This window comes from Chanos chanos, chromosome 5 (genome assembly GCF_902362185.1).
Source record: "Chanos chanos chromosome 5, fChaCha1.1, whole genome shotgun sequence".
Classification (NCBI taxonomy): domain Eukaryota; kingdom Metazoa; phylum Chordata; class Actinopteri; order Gonorynchiformes; family Chanidae; genus Chanos; species Chanos chanos.
Window position 1 is genome coordinate 13,710,494 of NC_044499.1, and position 19,218 is coordinate 13,729,711.

The 19,218-nt window shown below is 40.1% G+C and overlaps 1 protein-coding gene across 1 annotated transcript; it reads left to right on the forward strand.

Annotated features, from left to right (window-relative positions):
* Positions 1 to 1,122: 1,122 nt before the first annotated feature.
* LOC115812189 (protein APCDD1-like) lies at positions 1,123 to 18,688 on the forward strand. The gene is made up of 6 exons (XM_030774674.1): positions 1,123 to 1,168; positions 1,523 to 1,900; positions 14,191 to 14,374; positions 14,806 to 15,355; positions 17,573 to 17,894; positions 18,231 to 18,688. Exons 1-6 carry the CDS (start codon positions 1,123 to 1,125, stop codon positions 18,686 to 18,688), a joined length of 1,938 nt encoding a protein of 645 aa, XP_030630534.1.
* The last annotated feature ends 530 nt before the right edge of the window (positions 18,689 to 19,218 follow it).

Genomic DNA, 19,218 nt, shown 5'->3' on the forward strand with positions numbered 1-19,218 from the left:
ATGTCAGTGTGTGAAGTTCATTTCTCTGTACTGCAATGCAACAACAGAGGTATTCAATGAACATTTTAATATCTTTGAATCTTTTTTTTTTTTTTTGCACTGATAGTTATGTTGTCTCTAAGGCTAGTATTAGTATTAGTGTTAACCAGACGTTACTTTTCATTTTAAAATCAGTTTTATGACAGTTACTGAATATGGGAAGTGTTAAAATGATTACTGATCATTTTTATACTAAACTATCCGTTTAATGCAAGGAAGAGGAAAAGAATGTCTCACTATGTGTGCTTTTTCTCTAAGCAAATAGACAATACCTAGAGTCTGTTAAAATTTGATTTCTTTGGCTACTGCTCCAAATGCGATAGCTAGTTGCTCAAACATATGATAATTTGCTGCTGGTTATCCCTTTGCTTCACCTCCCAGCAGGATGAGAGCGTCTGACTGGTTTGATGTATTGTGTGGCTTTGAAGAAGATTGAGATAGACCTTGTCTTCCTGTCTTTTCTGGCTTGGTAATGGCTTTGAGGCAATCCACCCAGAGGGATCATCTCGAGCACTGCCTCACTGTTTATGTGGTCAGTTCAAGGACAGTGATCTATGGTTTCCGGGCATGTGCCAAACACTACACTGTGAGTGGCGTAAATCAAACAGTAATGGGATTTTATAATAAAGTAAGTGCACTTGAGTTTTAAAGATAAACAGTCAGAAATTAGAAGATGTCTGAGGTACTCCTACACTGTTTTTTTGTTTTTCAACTTGCTAACCATTCACTCTCCTAATTTCAGCTCATGAAAAAGTGCACTGGTCATTTCTGATTTAAGCAGATTCTGGACAAGTTGATCTCTTAACCAAAAAGGAACATATCAACATAAATTTTACACTTACAAACAGAGTCTTACAGAACAAAACATAATAATAAGACCTCTGTTATTGTGCACTGATTTACCGCAGGATCTCTGTGATCATAGCATGGAAAGGGTGAAAAGATTATACCACCCACTTTTGAATTGGAAACATTTTTTTCTATGTTCACCTTATGACCACAGTTTCTAGTTGTTTCTTCTTCCCCTGAAAAGTGCAGATGTTCAGAAGCAGTGGGGTTTTCGCACCAACACCATTCAGGAAAATGTACCTGTCGCTAAGCATAGAGCTGGCCTATTTTTCTATTGCAAGCAAGTCAATGAAAAACGCTGCTGGCTGATTACAGAACATTTTGACTTATGTGTCAGAAAAATGACATTGACATTGCTGTTCACTGGCTCACTGGACAGAGTAAAGGGGTCTTTTTTTTTTAGAAAGTGACAAAAAGTGACCACAAAAGTAACCACAAAAAATTTATAAGTGAGTAGTTTTTCGAGATTCGGAACAACGTCACGTGGGAGCCACTGTTCGACTCTTGGACAGTGTTGATGCCACCACTGCACATAAAATTGGGCCTTATGAAACAATTTGTCGCAGCTCTAGATAAGGAGTCTGCAGCCTTCAAGTACATTCAAGACCTCTTCCCTAAGCTGTCTGAGGCAAAGGTCAAAGCCGGGGTCTTCGTCGGACCACAGATAAAGAAGATCCCGGAGTGCAAAGATTCCCCAAGAAGCTCACTAGGAGGGAGAGGGCAGCTTGGGACAGCTTTGTGGCAGTGGTTCGGGGCTTCCTGGGCAATCACAATGCAGAAAACTATGTGGAGCTGGTTGAGGCTCTGGTGAAGAACCACAGTAAAATGGGCTGCAGGATGTCCCCCAGAGTCCATATCCTTGACACTCATCTTGATAAATTCAAGGAGAACGCGGGAGCATGCTCGGAGGAGGAAGGCGAGCGCTTCCACCAGGATGTACTGGACTTTGAACACTGCCCACATGGAAGGTATGATGAGAACATGATTGGAGACTGGGGGCTGATTCGTGAAAGTGATTTACTGTATTGTCATAACTACTCACTTCTAAATCTTTTGTGGTCACTTTTGTATGAAATTAGTATAAATACATGTTAATTTTGATTCATATATTGTTTTTTTCTGACTTTATGTGAATGAAAATATGCAAATTCGCTTCGTTTTCCCATTGGAAACAGGTACATTTCAAGATATCATTGTCCAGGTCACAAAAGCAAAGTTTGAAGGGAATAATAGCCATTTTCTAGACTTTTTAGGTATAAGCAATTGGTAAATCACACTCACCACCCAGGAATAAAAAAAAAAGTAAACATTTGTTACACGGCATTATTAAGCACATCATTAAAGTGGTCATTAATTTCTCTGGAGGATACTTAGCTTGCTACTTCATCTAGATCATTTTCATCCCTAAACATGTGAAATGAATCTACTGCCAGTTTTCCCTTCCTTCTCTCTGGATCCAAAGTGAAGTTGGATGTTTACACTTTGTTTACAAATCTCTCCAATGTGCTTGGGTCTAATGCTTTTGAAGATTTTTGAAGGTTGCCTTTGAAGATCTTTTAACTCTCTGAAACCAAACACGCTGGGTGCTGTCCTAACCATTTCTCTCTCCAGGGTTTTCACAACACCAGTAAATACAGTGTTGAATGATGTGAATTCACTGTCCAGGATGAGCTGAGTGATGGGCCGATGATGTGGCATTTCAGACCTGCACTGATATGTAAGTCTTGATTTCACAGATACTGAAATAATTACCTTTTCATTTGTGAGTTAATGTTGAGTTAATTTTCATAAGTGACACCCTCTCCAATGCAAAAATCAGAGAGAGAGAGAGAGTGGTATGTCCACTTCATTTGAACTAAGTCACTAGGTTCAAACAGGGTTTTCTGTTGCACTTTTGTTCAAATAAATCTGTGTATTTTTTTCAGCATTTGTGCATGATACACACCCAAACGGTCATGACCCAAAAGGTCAAGACCAACATAACACACTGTAACTCTGACAGATCATTTTTTATTTAATCCCATCTACAGTATTTTTAAGAGTCTTCTTGAAAGAGTGTTAGTATGCAGTGTAAAACAACACACACTCACTGGATCCAGTTTGACTGATTATATGTCTCACTGGCATTGATTATTTCAGGCATCAATCATGAAAACATGAAACAATTTTCTACTCTTATTTACTGATTCTGAACAAGGGAAAAACTCCATAAAACAAGATTTGTTTGTAATTTTGAAAGGAGTGTATCTATCTAATGTTGTGGATACATGCATTAGAGGTGTGCAGGTGGCTCAACTGACCTGTGCATAGATCACCACTAAATGTATGTTTTAATCGTGTTTCTTTTTTAAATTGAAACAGATGCAGTATATCTAACAATACCAAGCAGCACACCAGCACATACACACACGCACGCACGCATGCACACACACTCACACACACACACACACACACATCACAACAGCACAGAAATCTGTTTGTTTCCAATAAAGTAACCTTGTCCAATTCATGGACAACAGTATAAGGACTACTTTGAGTGTATATTTTTACAGTGTAAGTTTCAGTGTATATACAATAGCACCAGGGTCAGAGATTTAGGTGCCCCTATCCTGCTGTTTTCACACTTGTTCAAGCACACACACACACACACACACACACGTGCACACATATATTGTACGTATAGAGAGAGAGCGATCTTCTCATCGGCACAGGCCGGGCCAGGGTCCATCTGGAGCGTCGTGAGAGCCGTGGTCGCAGTGTTACTGCCACATCAAAGTCTTGCCAGCTCTCCACTGAAAGCTGGGGGTGAGAGGGGGGGATCTGGGAGAAACTCGCTTATACACCACAGTCTGACTTCACTTATGGAAATAATTGCAGTGCACATCATTTGGGTTGCACTGAGAATCAATAAATTCCCAGGCTGGGAAGCTTGACATGTGCAGATATGCTTTGAACCCTCAAACCCTTTAGTCCTCAAAACCCAACTACAGATCAGAAAAATCTGAGAGGTTCTGGTAGAACAAAAGATTGGGTTTTTGTGCGTGGTTAAGGGAGACAACTCCTTAAAACTACAACTGTTTAGGTTTGTCTTCAGGAGAACTTTTACACAAAAATGATCACTTTTTTTTATTCTGCGACCATTGCAGATCTAACCTTGCACAGTCTGAGAAAATAATTTTTAGATTATGCCTTTTGCATATGTCTTGTATCAGACTGATTGATTTGGACTGAATGTTTTGATCTATTTTGAGTCAATTTTGCATTTACAGACATTAGGCATATTTAATTGGAAATGAAGTGCACAGATACTGTTTAGAATATGACTCTAGTTATGAAATGTGTGCCCTTATGGTTTGGCTCTTCATATACCATACACTGAGCTGACCCAGTCGCTATGATGATCAACATCTTATGAACAAAAAAACAAAACTGCTAAACGCTGTTAGAAAAAAAAAAAGAAAAAGAAATGAACGAACATTTTCATAGCCTCTGTGTGTATTTATGGTTTGACAGGGTATATTTTCTTTCATGTTGAGCATACAAATCAAGTTCAATGAAAGAGTAACTTCGACACCAATAACTATTTACGATCTCATCAGACAATTTACGAAAATCCCCTCTCATGCTGAAAATTCCCCCTAAAATGGCCATTTAAAGACACAGAGATCAAACACATTTTGGAGTTTAGCCCTGTGGAGAGCCATGCAGCTGTCAGAACACAAACTCAGCTCTTCACACTTTGTGAGTGCCAGAGATCAAACAGGGACATGACTGCCGTTGGAAACTCGAGGGCGTGTTGTGAAATGTGATGCCCAAGTGCCTCTTCCAAGGTCTCTTCCCATCACTCAGACACCCCTCAACACAAATACACAGATTCAAGTCCCTGCCTGCACACCTGCACAACATACCCCAATTATCTCTGAAGAAAAGCCAGATCAAATACAGACTGCCATGGGTAGCAATTATACTGGGTTCTCTTGAGAAGATGTTGGCACATTGTGCTGGAAAGTTTTGGGACGAATGCAGTTTTTTTTTTTTTTTTTAAGTGTACAAACTGACTTTTTTTTACTATTATTTTGATGTTTTTTTCACATGTAGTGTGTTTTGCCACATAAGAGCATTAAGATTCGATAACCATTCTAAGAACATGCTCTAAAGATTTACAAATACATTTGTGGTTTTAAATAGAGCTGACGAAATTTCCTCCCGTACAAAACACATTCCTCACTCTGTCCTTCTGGTTATGTACAACGTTGCATGATGTTTTCCACACATTTTGACAGTAATGCATAGAATGTTCTGGAACCCTCAGAATACTTTCACAGCCAACTGTCCTCTCTTTGCCATAGGCATGTTAAAACCTTTGATCTCTTTATGTACCCGTCAGGTACAGATCAGAGAAATTCATTTAAGACACCAGGGAGAACTTCAGGTAGAACCTGTATCATGGCCACCACAGAAGGACAGCTGGATGATGACAAATAATTCCTTTCATATGTCTTATGAGACAAAAAAAATCACTAAATCTAAATAAAAGCTCCTCAAGAACTTAGGGTTGACTATCATAAGCAGCAGTATGGCCACACTGGCGATAAAAAAAAATACATACACACATACACAGTATATAAATAATATATATAATGACTAATTCTTCCAGAAAAGTGGGCAAGGAACAGTAAAAATACTCTTACACTAAACCAGAAAAAAGCACAGAAATTGCATAACTTAGGAATGAAAGAGTTGACAAATCTGACACTTAACACTTGATACAGATAGCATGACCAAAACCTTTCAGAAGACTGACATAAAATAAAAGGGAAAAGCTCCCAGCAGCCCTGTGAGTTCCATCTCAGAGACAGGCATGAGGACATTGTGGTACTGTGGTCAGACTACAAAGGCATTCCATCTTGGGCAACACAGATTAGATGTCCATTTTCATCATATCCTAAAAGTTCCCCCTCAAGCTGCTGGAGAGAGAGAGAGAGAGAGAGAGAGAGAGAGAAAGCTGTTGGTCAGCTAGTCCACCATTTTTTTTCTCTTGCTCTGTGGGAAGGCTGAGACAGGATGTGGATTTTGTGGAGGGACAGGGTCTCTGTCTCTCCTTTGCTTGTGCGTCTCTTGGGGAGACAAGATCTTTATATTTACATCGCCACAGTTTGAGGCTTTGAGAAGATTTGTTTAGTCAGCCAGTATGGTTGAAATAGCTTTCTTAAATTTTGTTCATTCACAGATATTCCTCTCTAAAACACCCCATTTGAACATGGAAGTATGCAAGACCACTACAGTTAAAGAACTTCTCTCTCTCTCTCTCTCTCTCTCTCTCTCTTTCTCTGCTCTAAATCTGGATTCATTTAAGCCCTTTGTTTCAGCTGTCTACAAACCACATGCTTGCCATATTGAGACTTAGGACTCACACAATAATTGGCTGTGTGTTTTAACTCACTGCTGTTGCTCTCAAGCACCTCATCACCACAGGACCAGTGTTTAGCCTTCAGTAGTTCACGGCAAGGTAAAAGGTCCGGGGATGTCAGCGTTTCCTTATGGACACAAGAGCATCTCCATTCTGTCTGACCGAGGCTTTTATCTAACTTCAACTATCCACTTCGTTTCTTTCAATTTCCTTGGAATGCCTCAATGCGGAAACAAATATGTAATTTTCCAGTTGTTGAAATGATGTCATATCTCAAGGTTTCACTATTTTCTTTTAATTGTCATGCATCCTTGTATGTTATATAGATGCACCATGTTTTAGATGTTTAAAAGTATCAGGATTTATGCAAAGTTTTACATGTGATGGAAGGAAGTTAATTGTTTTACATGGAAAAAAGAAATACAAACAGTTATTTGTCAAGTATAAACATGAAAAATAGAGCAACCCCCCCCCCCCCCCCCCCCGCAATTTCATACAAACTGAATCCACAGAAGACAGATATAAGAAAAAAAACAGTCGCTCAAATGTAAAATTGCTAAAAGTAAAAATAGAGTTACAATCTGTGCATGGTTCTGATGACTAAGCTGAAGCAGTTTTTTATTTTAGTGGGTATATTTTGTCCTAGAAAGACAACGACCAACCAAAACATCTCAGTATTGTACGCCGGCTTTCTTTGAGAAATGAAGAGTGAATATATGATTGATAACATTACTTGCACATATGAAGTAAACTGTTTTGTGTATGATGTTGTTATATGATATCTAATCTACATCCTGAAATATCCTTGTCAAATTCATAACACTGAGCACTTCACAAAAAGTTTACTATTTACCACTGGTGTCTGTGAATGCTGACCTATCAAGAGAAAAAAATATTAACTGAGTTTCAGTATTACAGTAGCAAACAATGCATTGCAATGACAGACCAGGGCTTAACCAAGGAAATAAAAAAGAAGCAAACGGAAGCAAAATAAAACAAAAACATTGATCCTGGCTATACAAGAAAGCAGCCAAAATGCAACTGAAGCAGACTACAGAAACAGCTATTTACACAATGTCTAGAGTGGATCTACACCAATTTGTACAAAGCCACACTTGACTTGACCTAAACTGATAAATCAGTTCAGAAAAGAAAAACATATTTTGACAAATGCACCACAATTCATGTTGCCATGGAGAATTAAACATTTCCAAAAGCCTACCAATAGAGACAAGAATATGGATAGGCTAATGCCCAAAATGAGAAGAAAAACAAAGTGCAGCTCAAACCTCAGCCTTGCATTAATTGTGAGGATGACTTTTCTAAATGCCTGACCTATAACACCATCCTGTCCTCCCGTCCCAGTGAGAGTTCATTTTAAACGTACTTGATAGTGCATTCCTCACCAATAAAATGTACAAATTTTTATATATGTGTATACAAATTTAACTTATGTATATGGTATATATCTTCATGATTTGATTGTAATTGAAGTGTTTCAAACAGTTGTGAGGATCGTCTTAACTGGATACAGTTATTGATGTTATACATGGCATTATTCATCAACAGCTTTATGCCCCCTCCTCCCTCCCACCCCTAAAATCCACATCCTGAATTTAACTAGTTCCACAAAGAAGGATCAGGAGAATTAATTAGTCTGGACAGAGCGATCTAATACACCATGACTGCCCCTTTCTCTCGCCATGAAAAGGGAGTCCTGCAAATATCCTCTCATTTCTCAGCCTCCAGCAAAATCCCTCCTCTCACCAGAACTACCGTTCCGGATCCTCAGCTCCGGCAATCCGGAACCTGGAAAAAGGAGAGGGAAGCAGAGAAAGAAGTTAAAGCTGAACTCACGGGCCATGGTCTGAGGATTAAACCGTGATCAGAGGGTGAAATGCCGTGCCAGCTACCAGGGTAACTCAGCAGGAGTGGAAATCCCCTCAACAATAAAATTCATTAGAAATCTTGGTGAGCCAAGCTCATTTAATCTCAACTGTTTAGCAACACATAGAGGACAAGCGTGATGATGGTGAAGGGAGGTTTTGTGATGTGCTTGTTGGTTGTGAGCTGGAATGTTAGTCTGCTACAGCACGCGTTTGTTCACGTTTTTATCTTAAGTCACAGCTTTAAACAAATCATTTTAGCGTACAAGGAATCATCAGCACTCAGGCCCGAGGGTTGTTCAATAACTGGTGTTGGGTAACATGTGTTTGTTTTGGTTTGTTTAGGTAAAGGAATCAAAGAAAGAATGTCAAACCCCAGTGAACTCAAGCACAAAAGGTCACGTTCACAAGGTCAGAGGTGGATGTGTATTAAGGGTTTCAGAGGGGATTGTCTGAGACAGTTGCTAAGACACCCATAAGAAACTGATACAGTTTTAGACACTGTGTCACCACACACTCATACACACACACACACACACACACACACACACACAGTAAGAAAGAGGAAAATGACACTGTATTTTCCCAGTTCAAGCTGCCATACATCTCTAGAATTCTTATCACAACTTACAGAATAAATTAATTCATCAGCATCAACACATTTTACAATTTATCTATAAAGATCTATGTCAGATCAGTCTTTCAGGTTTAGAATAAAATCATTTGTAGAGGGTTACCTCATCCCCAGTGAAATCCATTAAAATCCACATGAAACAGAACCTTGTCCCAAGCTCAAAGGACCTAATGTGGGTGCATGTGAGGCTTAATCATCTATACCAGACTTGGTATCTTATCAGTGACAATGTGTGTGTGTGTGTGTGTGTGTGTGTGTGCATGTGCGTGTCTGCACGCGTGCATGTGTGTGTTTATGTGTGTGAGTGTGTGTGTCTGTGTGTGTGTGTGTGTGTTCCATTTGCACTAAGAGTTGTGGTTTTCTTAAAAAGGAAAATTTTTGTGAGAACAATGGCAAGAGAGAAAAAAAACAGTTTTAGAGGGAAACAGATCTGCATGAAGTCACCACATCAGAGGCTTTGTCCGAGCTCTCTGTTACCACAGTTGCCAGGGCTGGGTTCTGCTGCAGGACCAGAGACTGGGAGGCACAAACGCCCACTTAAGTCGTGTCTGATTGTGGCCAAACCAAAAGATTAAAGCCCTTTGAACTCCCAGAAACCAAACCCAAACTCATTTTAGACTAGCTTCATTTTTTTCCTTTCTCATATGCTGACACACTTTCCATTTCCAAATAATGTATGGTTCCATCTTCCTAGTGATCTGTACTTCCCTCACAAAGATAAAACTATGTCTAATTGTTTCACAGACTACAAGATTTGTTTGCTGTTGGGCATACAAACAAAATGAGATATGAGTATGATCAGAGTTACACAGTTTGTTGAAAACTGAACGTACTGGGACCAGTTAGATTTACTTAACGGTAATATCAAGTGTAGAGCGGAAATGTCTGTGAAGCTAACTTTTTAGAAAGTGAGTCTGAATGAGTTCTTCGCTACAAGTTTTGTTTTTGGTGCAAATTTATGATAAGGAGAAAATACATTTTCTGACTTACCACACAACGGCAACCTGATTTTTGTGTAATTACATATTGTACCGTAATGCGTATTTGTTTAACATTCTATGCCCACTATTCATATCACACAATCACAAACTGTAAATATTACAAGGTGCAAATAATGACGTCTGGAAAAATGTGTTTTTATGGAAGGCTATTACAAAATATAGCAACTTAAATATATTTCATTATTATAAAAACCCGTATGCCTAACTTCAAAGATTTTAACATTTTTAAAAGACAGTTTTTCAACCCACTCAGCCAATAAGATCGAATTAGACTGAGACGGAGCGCCAAGTAGTGCATCACGTTTCATTAAATGAATTGAGAGAAACGACTGGACATTCGTGTTCCAACAGCACACCTTAACCAAAGGAGTCAGGTTTTATTGGAGTGGTAAAGCTGAAGTTCGGATTCCAATAACGGAAATCTACCGTTCACTCTGCAAGTCTTTGTACTCCACACCCCCTTGCCCCTCCTTGCTTTTCCAAAGCATTGCAGTCCCTCCACCAACTTGATGCAGGATCGGAGTGCAGAGGAGCAGAAACTTCGTGTCCGATCGTCAACTGAGGTTTGACTAAAGACGCATTAGTGCCAGAGAGTCACTGCTGTCACTGCTTTGGAAGGCACATTGCTTTCTCCGGGGAGCAGTAAAGCTTGCCGCTAAACCATCGTCTCAAATCATTGCCTTTGGAATGCAACTCGCACTTGAACTTCAGATGTGTGGGCCGATTTCTGTTGCGCCTCTTCGACAGTGTAGTCTGAGCACGGCGCAAAAGTCTTTGGATGTGCTTTGCGGATTTATGGAACAACAAATCTAAACCTCGGAATTTCCAAAGAAGAGTCACATTTGCCAACACTACTGGCATGGGCTGCAAGAAGACAATCCTCACCAAAAGTTTGCCAGCAGATAGAATGGGCATTTCTGTAATATTACTTCTTGCTGCTGCTTTAGGTGGGTATTCATTCACATTATGTGTTAACTTCTCAGCATCCCACCGAACGTTTGGCATTGCTCTTGAAGATTCGACTCATATTGAAAATTGAGATGTTTGACGGATTTAGATACATTTATCAGCTGTCTGTTGTCACGTATCAACAATAAATTTTATTAAATGTCAGTTAAAATGAGTGCATTTCCACATCGCGCTACATCATGACGTGCAGAGCAAGGACCAGAGTATGTCATCCAGTTAGAGCTAGTACCTTAGTTTGCACGCTGCGTCCCTGTAAAATTTTTATTTGTTTATTCTTTATCTGTTAAGGCGTTTCAGACTGTAAGTGGTATGGTGTGACAAATATTCAAACACAAAGATACACAAGTCATTCATTTCTCTTTATTAGCCTACTCTTCTGCAGTGTCTTTATCATTACTGTAATATTAATGTATTACTGTATACCTCTCTGTCCAGTTAATGGAGATAAACATGGCGCTGCGAGAGGAAATATTTAGGTTTGGTTTTTTTAGATTAGTTTTAAACATTGCAGGATATGTCTGTGACAGAAAACAATAAAACACATCGCCTTGGGCTAAAGGACGGATGAAAGCAGCGTTTCTCAGACTAAAGCCCACTTAAACTTTCATTCAGACTGCAGAAGCAGTGGGAGGAGAAGTAGATTACTGGACTGTAGTTGACCCGTTCCATCTGCTGGAAATGACAGTGGAAGCCAACGCCTGGCTGCGACTTCAAATGGACCCTGAGATAAAAAAGATATTTTTCAAATCCACTTACTCCTAAGTGTGTTTAAGTGTATATAACGTTCAATTAAGTGGCGCGTTATTGCAGCCTTTCCGAGCAGCAATAAAAATGGAACGTCAGAGTGGATTAGAGTGTGCTGTAAATTTACAGGCAAAAACCTCAGGATGAGGTTGAAGGCAAACCAAAACAGCAACCTAAGGCCCTGGCTCATGTGGTGCTGTGGGTTAGCCTGCTTCTAACCTTGTTAAATACGGAGCTTGGACACCTAGCCACAGTCCAGAGTGTGAGAGGCCCCATACTGTCTCACTATTCAGTCAGGACAGTCATAGCAGTTACACATATTAAAGTCTGGGTTTTCTCATGAAATAGTGGTCTATATATATATGTATACACACACACACACACACACACACACACTATATATATACATATATATATATATAGACACACACGTTGTAAAATGATTATCTTTGTCTGTTTCACTGATAATTCACAAGTACCTTATTAAAATGACCAAGTTGCCTGAACACAAAATTTGTTAATGTGTACTCAAACATCAGAGTCCAACGGACCAATTAGAACTCTCTTTTAGAATTCCTAGGTGGTCCCTCTGAGGCTGATAGTCTCTCTAAGGCTGTGGGTATGGTGAAACACGCATGGTAAAAAGCTTGAAAGTGGTGGTAATATTGTCACAGAGGTCCTGCTTTTCTCCCTCTCTAAATGATCTGGAGCTCCTACGCTTGTCTGGGGTCCCAGAACAGTTACCTCACCGATGGGAACTGGCCAACTGGAAGTGTTCTTGGTGGTTGGTGCCTGGGGAACTGTGTGGGTTCTTTGATTTAGATAGAGGGCAAGACTTGGGAAAAGCCATATTGGAGCATTAAGCTAGAAGAGACTATTTGGCCTCCATTTTCTGTGGTTTTTGAATTAACATGAGAAGCATAAAAAAAGGGTTGTCATGCCAGAATAGAAATTATACAGTAAATAAGCTCCTTTTGAGTATACACAATCATTCGTCTAATCAGGGAGAAAGAGAAATGCACTTGCCCTTAATTTCTGAATGCCTTAAATTGAGTTTATAAACAGTCGTGATAGAAGCGCAAACCTCTCATTATGTCTAGCTTTAAAAAAAAACAAAAAAAAAAACAATAGAGAATGCATATATTTTTCCATTACTTTTCCAGCCCTGTTTGCTCTGTGTAATTGAGCTTCATGGATATGTTGGATTTCAGTGTACTTATGTTGTTTGTGTGCAACGACTCCGTATACTGTTTACAAACCTTAGTGATAGACAGGTGGCCCCTGTTACTTATTCTCATAGCAGATGAGACATCTTAACTGTCCATTCTCTTATAGCTCTGTTATTACGCTACCTCCCTAATGTTTTATTTTAGCAGTGTCCATGTACTGATTCGTGCCAGGTTTTAAGACTCCTAATCCTACTCGGAAGGTTCTTTTTGGGAGTCTGTTTGGTTCAGATTAAACATCTGGCTGTGGATAAGCAGTGTATGCCTAACTTCAAACTTTATTCACCTCCAGAGTTATACTGGACGGCTTTCCTGCCAAATACACGCTGAGTGAGCTCTGAAAACCCATCACTAAATCTCTGATTTGTTTATCTCCATTACAAGAGAGACAGGGGTGCTAACTTGAAGTTCCTTCACCATTAGGAAATACTTTACTAGTGGGCATGTATTGTGGCTGCTCTGGATCATACGGTGTTTGTATAACATATCTCTTTGGATTTTCGAAGACCAGAGCTCTCGTTTTGGGTTTCTGAATCTGAAAACAGGCCCTTGGCAGGCGGACAGGGTCGGTCTGTGCGCTGGACGGAGCTGTGTGCAGGTGCATAGAGAGTCAAGGCATTCTCATGTTTGAGGGGAACTCTTTGATAGAAGTGAGTCTCCGATCTGCAGCAGAGCGTTACTAATGATTCCAGCTGAGGCTGGAAGACTGCGTGTGTACGCTGTTCGCTGTAGCGCCTCTAGAATGTTCCAACTGCTCAAGTTAAAATAAGAGACAGTGAAAATAAAAGAAAGTCAAATTAATTAAACATATATATGTGTGTGCGTGTGTGTGTGTGTGTGTGTGTTAAATTATATAATATATATATATGTTATATATTATATATATTATGATTATACTTGGTTACACCTGGACATCTGTAACTAATATAATAATAATATTTATTTGTTGCACCATTGTGTCCAGAGCATCCGCCAGGACAGGCTGTTGTTATATGGACTTAAAAAATAAAATCCTCAATTTGTCCTCAGTTTTTATGTAAAACCACCAACAAATTATACTGATGAATCATGAAGAAAATGATCGTAATCACTGTTTGCACTATACATGTGAATTGTCCTGTCATCAAGATTTAGATTTATTTTTTAATTTAGAAAATGGTATTTTTATAACCAGATATGGGACAAAATGAATCAGATGTGAATTTTACGTCTGTATTGACTATTAAGAGGTGTAAAACTATCATCTTGAGTCTTTTATTGAATGTTATATTATTACTATGGCATCTGTAATCTCCATCTGTCCTGTGTTACAGTTTTTTCAGTCAGTAGTTCAGTAAAGATTATATTGCACTAAAAATAGCTGAAAAAAGAAGAGGACATTGTTAAAAAACCGAAAGCCTCTTGTGATCCGTTGACGACGTGTTCTTTGCAGGTACTGCAGAGGGCTCATCTCTGCATTTCTCTGATGCCAGGACTCCACGGCTGGCACTGGAGAAAGGCCTGGCGTGGTCATCTAAAGGCACTCAATGCCACCACATGCTAAAGCACCTCCACAACGGCGCCCGCATCACCGTCCAGATGCCCCCCAATATCGAGGGTCACTGGGTCTCGACCAGGTACTGGCTCTTAAGTCAAACCATCTCACTTCTTTGAGAAAGCTGATCTGTTCTGGATATCAAAAAAATATGCCCGTGCGTGTTTATTATTGGAAGTTTTTTGTCCCACAGTTCTTTATCTTATAGTTTCAAAGAATAGCACTTCTACATTTCTTCATTGATAAATATTCAATTAATGTAATTAATTAATGTAATTAATGTGTTCCACCAGCTTGTAATTAATAATATTATGTATTTCTGAATTAGTATTATTTTCCCAGTTTTTTTAACTTTTGAGTGTAGACTTGTTTTTGCCACACAGAATGTCTAGTTTTGAATAAAGACCAATTCGGTAGATTAAACATTTGCAATGTTTATATGGTCAATCAGCCCGTTATGCCGTCCAGTTTACTTCATGCATCCTTGTTTCTTTTCATTCGTTGCTCACACAGCTGTGAGGTGCGTCCAGGTCCAGAGTTCATCACAAGATCCTACCGCTTTTACCACAACAACACCTTCCAGGCACATCAGTTCTACTACGGAGACAACCACTGCACCACACCCACATACACTCTGGTGATACGGGGCCGTCTCCGCTTACGTCAAGCGTCCTGGATCATCCGCGGCGGCACGGAGGCCGACTACCAAATTCACCGCATCCAGGTAGTGTGTCACAGCGCGGCGGTCGCCAAGGACCTAAGCCAGAGGCTGAACCGCAGCTGCCGTGGTGTGTCCCAGGACCCGGGGCCAGAACAACAGTTTGGCCCCTGGGAGCCCAATGTGAGCTATGAGCTGTGGAGTGAAGAGGGGGGCTGTGACTGCTCACGGGGACTGAATTTTGCCATGCACGAGCTGCAGCTACTGCGCATGGAGAAGCAATATCTGCACCATAATCTGGATCACCTGGTGGAGGAGCTGTTTTTGGGGGACATCCACACAGAACCGGCTCAGAGGATGTACTACAGACCATCCAGCTATCAGCCAGCACTGCAGAATGCCAAGGTCAGTGTGTGGGTGTGTATGTGTGTGGCCTCTTCAAATGGAGTGATAAAACAGACATGTACAAAATTGTTGTCTTTGTTGACTGTGCTAACGGGATGTTCTATCGTTTAGAAATAAAAGTAATGTTCACTATATTCAGGATTAGTTCAGTTAGTACCAGTTATAATATTCAGTACCGGTTAATATCAGAAGGTGAGTCAAAATACAGATATAGTTTAGGATTAGTGGGCATTGTTTAACTATTGCATTACTTTTCATAATCTTTTGACTCTAATCAGTGACAATATGCATCAGTTGTCCATTCAGGATACAGTATACTGCATAAACACAGGATGGGATGTGCAGTGTTTATATCTCTGCTCTGCACTCGTCTCATTTGGAGAAACTATATATCAGGGGCCAGTGAGGCAGTGAGTTTACATTCAAATGCAAAAAGCTTGACTTACATAAACCTACTCCTAAACCTACTCCACAGCCAATCTCAATGTTATACATACTGTACCATAGATGAGGCTCCCTGCTGAGGACTAATGTATGTTGTGTGGCAGTCATAATCTGGCTGAATGGAGGACATGAAACATGAAACCTGACGTATCTCCTCTACTGATCAACATGTGGTATTCCCAGAATTTGGAATCGTATAACTTTATGTATTATTCGGAACAGTACATTCCAGGTCCGATTTTGCGTGCGTACCAGAGGACACATCAGACAGCCCAGATGAAGAAAAGGCTCTTATTTTCTTTCTCTCTGACATGCAGGAACAGGATCTGTGTTATATAGGAAAAAAATAAAATTATTTACTAAACCTCATGAAAGGAAAATGTAGACCCCGACACAGAAAATTCAAAGAATGCTCTTAAAAAAGTGGCCATAGTTTACATGCCAATAAAGATGACTGGAGGATTGATCAGTTGATGTGGCATTTATTCACCTTCTCCCAGTCATTACGTAAGCCATCCAACAGAGACACGACCATTTTCTGTTTTTAGTTGCTTTACTGCAATGATTGCAATTTCATAAACGACAAATTGTTATATGTGCCCACATTCTGGTCCCAGTCCAGCACATTCGCTAATGCTGTTCTGTTCATTTGTGGTTAGTGGGCGGACTGGAGCTACTTAGTCCAAGGACAAGCATCAACCATGGTTCTTTTTTTCTTTTTTTCTTTTTTCTTTTTTTTTTAATTTTGACTGGCTCAACTCACGATTTTCCATTATCCCAGGCTGCACCAGATTTAGTCTGTTAATTGTTATTTGTTTCAAAATCTGATTAAATGTTATGCATCACAATGGAAATGGAAGGTTTCTATTAGTGGTGTTTTATTGTTGTTAAGCTATGAAAACCAATGCAAAGGATCACTGTGGACTTACTGTCCGATCACTCAGAGATGGGAGTTGTGCCGCTTTTAAGCTAAACTCTTCCCCAGGAACTAACAGGATGAAAACATTATGTCTACGCATGCCCCCCCACTCTTTTTCCTTTCCTTTTCCCTGCACTCTGGACCCACTAAAGACACCCCCAGGACCTCTTGTGTGACAGACTTTATTAAGTCATTCTTTTTTTTAACCTCCATAGTATTTTGCTGGAAGAAGTGACATTGTTATTCTTACTAATATTTATTTTTCTCTCTCTTTGATCTCATCATTAAAAAAAAAAAAATGAAATAATCACGCCATTTCAAAAGCAGAGATTGGAGAAAACTTTCATTCTTACCTAAACTGACCCATTTACTCTGAAGAAAACTCCTGTGTTACAAAAATATGGAGTGTAAGTGCCACCTGCAATTTTGCTGATTACAACTTAACATTTGAACTAGTTACAACAAGAAGTTACATGCGTGGTCTGGTACAGCCAACAACATTATTTGTCTTAAAAAAAAAAAATGTTAAAGAGTGTTCTTAACCTCTGGTCCAGCTTCACTATTCACTGTAGGTAGTTCACATAATTTTAGGGAATAAATGTAACAGGTGTAACAAGTGTCGCTTTATAAAAAAAAAAGAAAAAAAAAAAAGAAGGAAAAGTAGTAACATTAGCTTTCAACAATCAAAAACATGCCTGGGCAGTATGTATGTTTAATTTTGAACTTGTTTGGGGAGTGTTTAATTTTGCTTTTTTCTGATTACATCAGTGACGGCAACGACATCCTTGCATCCAAATCGACAAAAAGTTTAAAGTGAATCAATCCCTTAACTTTCTTTTTATATAACTTCCTAGAATCACGATCAGAGCTGCATCGCCTGTCGCATAATCTACCGCTCTGACGAGTTTCACCCGCCCATCCTGCCTCCGCGGGCAGACCTGACGGTGGCGCTGCACGGTCAGTGGGTGTCCCAGCGCTGTGAGGTTCGGCCGGAGGTCCTCTTCCTCACCAGGCATTTCATCTTTCATGACAACAACAACACCTGGGAAGGCCACTACTACCACTACTCTGACCCCGTCTGCAAACACCCCACCTTCAGCATCTACGCTCGCGGGCGCTACAGCCGTGGAGTCCACTCCACCCGGGTCATGGGCGGGACGGAGTTCGTGTTTAAAGGTAAACTTTTGACTATGATACGAATATAGTGTTTTCTCTTTTCTTGAGTTACCTTCTGTCTGTGATATGGTGTGACAAGTGGATCAGTCAGCTGGATTTTAATTATGGGGCAGTACTCTGACATTTTTAAGCTTGTTCGTGATTCATAAATTTACTGTGATTTGTAACGGAATATGTCCTTATATAGATACAACAGAATGAATGATTAAATCATAATTTCACGAAGGTCTGTCTATTTTTTTATCTCTCTGTGTGGTATGAAAGGAATGTGAAACACTTCATTTATGTATTTAAAGATCCCTCATATCCGTCCCTCTCTGTCCCTTTTTTTTTCAGTGAACCATATGCGTGTAATGCCAATGGACATGGCCACTACGTCTCTGCTTAACGTCTTTAACGGAAATGAATGTGGAGCTGAGGGTTCCTGGCAGGTCGGCGTGGAGCAAGATGTCACGTTGACCAACGGCTGTGTCGCGCTGGGAATACGTCTCCCTCATACAGAGTACGAGCTTTTTCGCATGGAGCAGGACGCTCACGGGCGCTACCTCCTCTACAACGGCCAGAGGCCAAGCGACGGATCCAGCCCGGACAAGCCAGAGAAACGCGCCACTTCCTACCAGATGCCCCTGGTCCAGTGTGCAGCCAGTAGTCAGAGCTCAGGGATGAACCTGGGGGAACGCGGTGACCCGCTACAACAGCTCCACGGCACCTGTCGGCCGTGTCACCGAGGCAACCTGGCGGAATTGGCCACGGTCGTCATCTTAGGTGTGACTGCCAGGCATTTTTTTGGATAAAAGAGAGAGAAAGAAATAAACAAAACAAGCTGGCCTTTTGAACATACTGACTAAACAAAGAGGAGCACAGAATTCTGGGAAAAGCACTCGGCTTGATGTGGGTGATGTTTACTTGATGCACTTAAGCATTTTGCTCTGTTACTTTGTTGATTTTTTTGTTTGTTTGTTTATGCTACAGTGGATAAATGGCAGAGAAAGAAGAGGAGATGAAGTGGGTTTTGCTGTTTTTGGTTTCTGCCTCATGTTGAACTCATATCCTGCCTCTGAAAAACTGTACACTGCTGCAACACACAAACTGCACTTTAGTAGAGCGGACCTGAAAATCTTTACCCTTTTTTTTTTTGATCAAATATAGACAACAGTACATTTTGTACAATACTTAATGATATACGAAGCTTTTCTATGGTACAAGTGAGTAATACCGAGAACACATTAACAAAAAAATCATATTTTTCTATGAAGCATGGTGTAAATAGGGAATGTTGTCTTCCTGTGTGAGTGAGGTTGAGTTAAGAAAATGAACAGTGCCA

Coding starts and splice junctions, on each gene's coding strand:
- LOC115812189 (XM_030774674.1), top strand. CDS start 1,123: ATGTACCTGTCGCTAAGCATAGAGCTGGCCTATTTTTCTATTGCAA. Junction 1,901..14,190: donor CTGGGGGCTGATTCGTGAAA/GTGATTTACTGT, acceptor TGTTCTTTGCAG/GTACTGCAGAGGGCTCATCT. Junction 14,375..14,805: donor GGTCACTGGGTCTCGACCAG/GTACTGGCTCTT, acceptor TTGCTCACACAG/CTGTGAGGTGCGTCCAGGTC.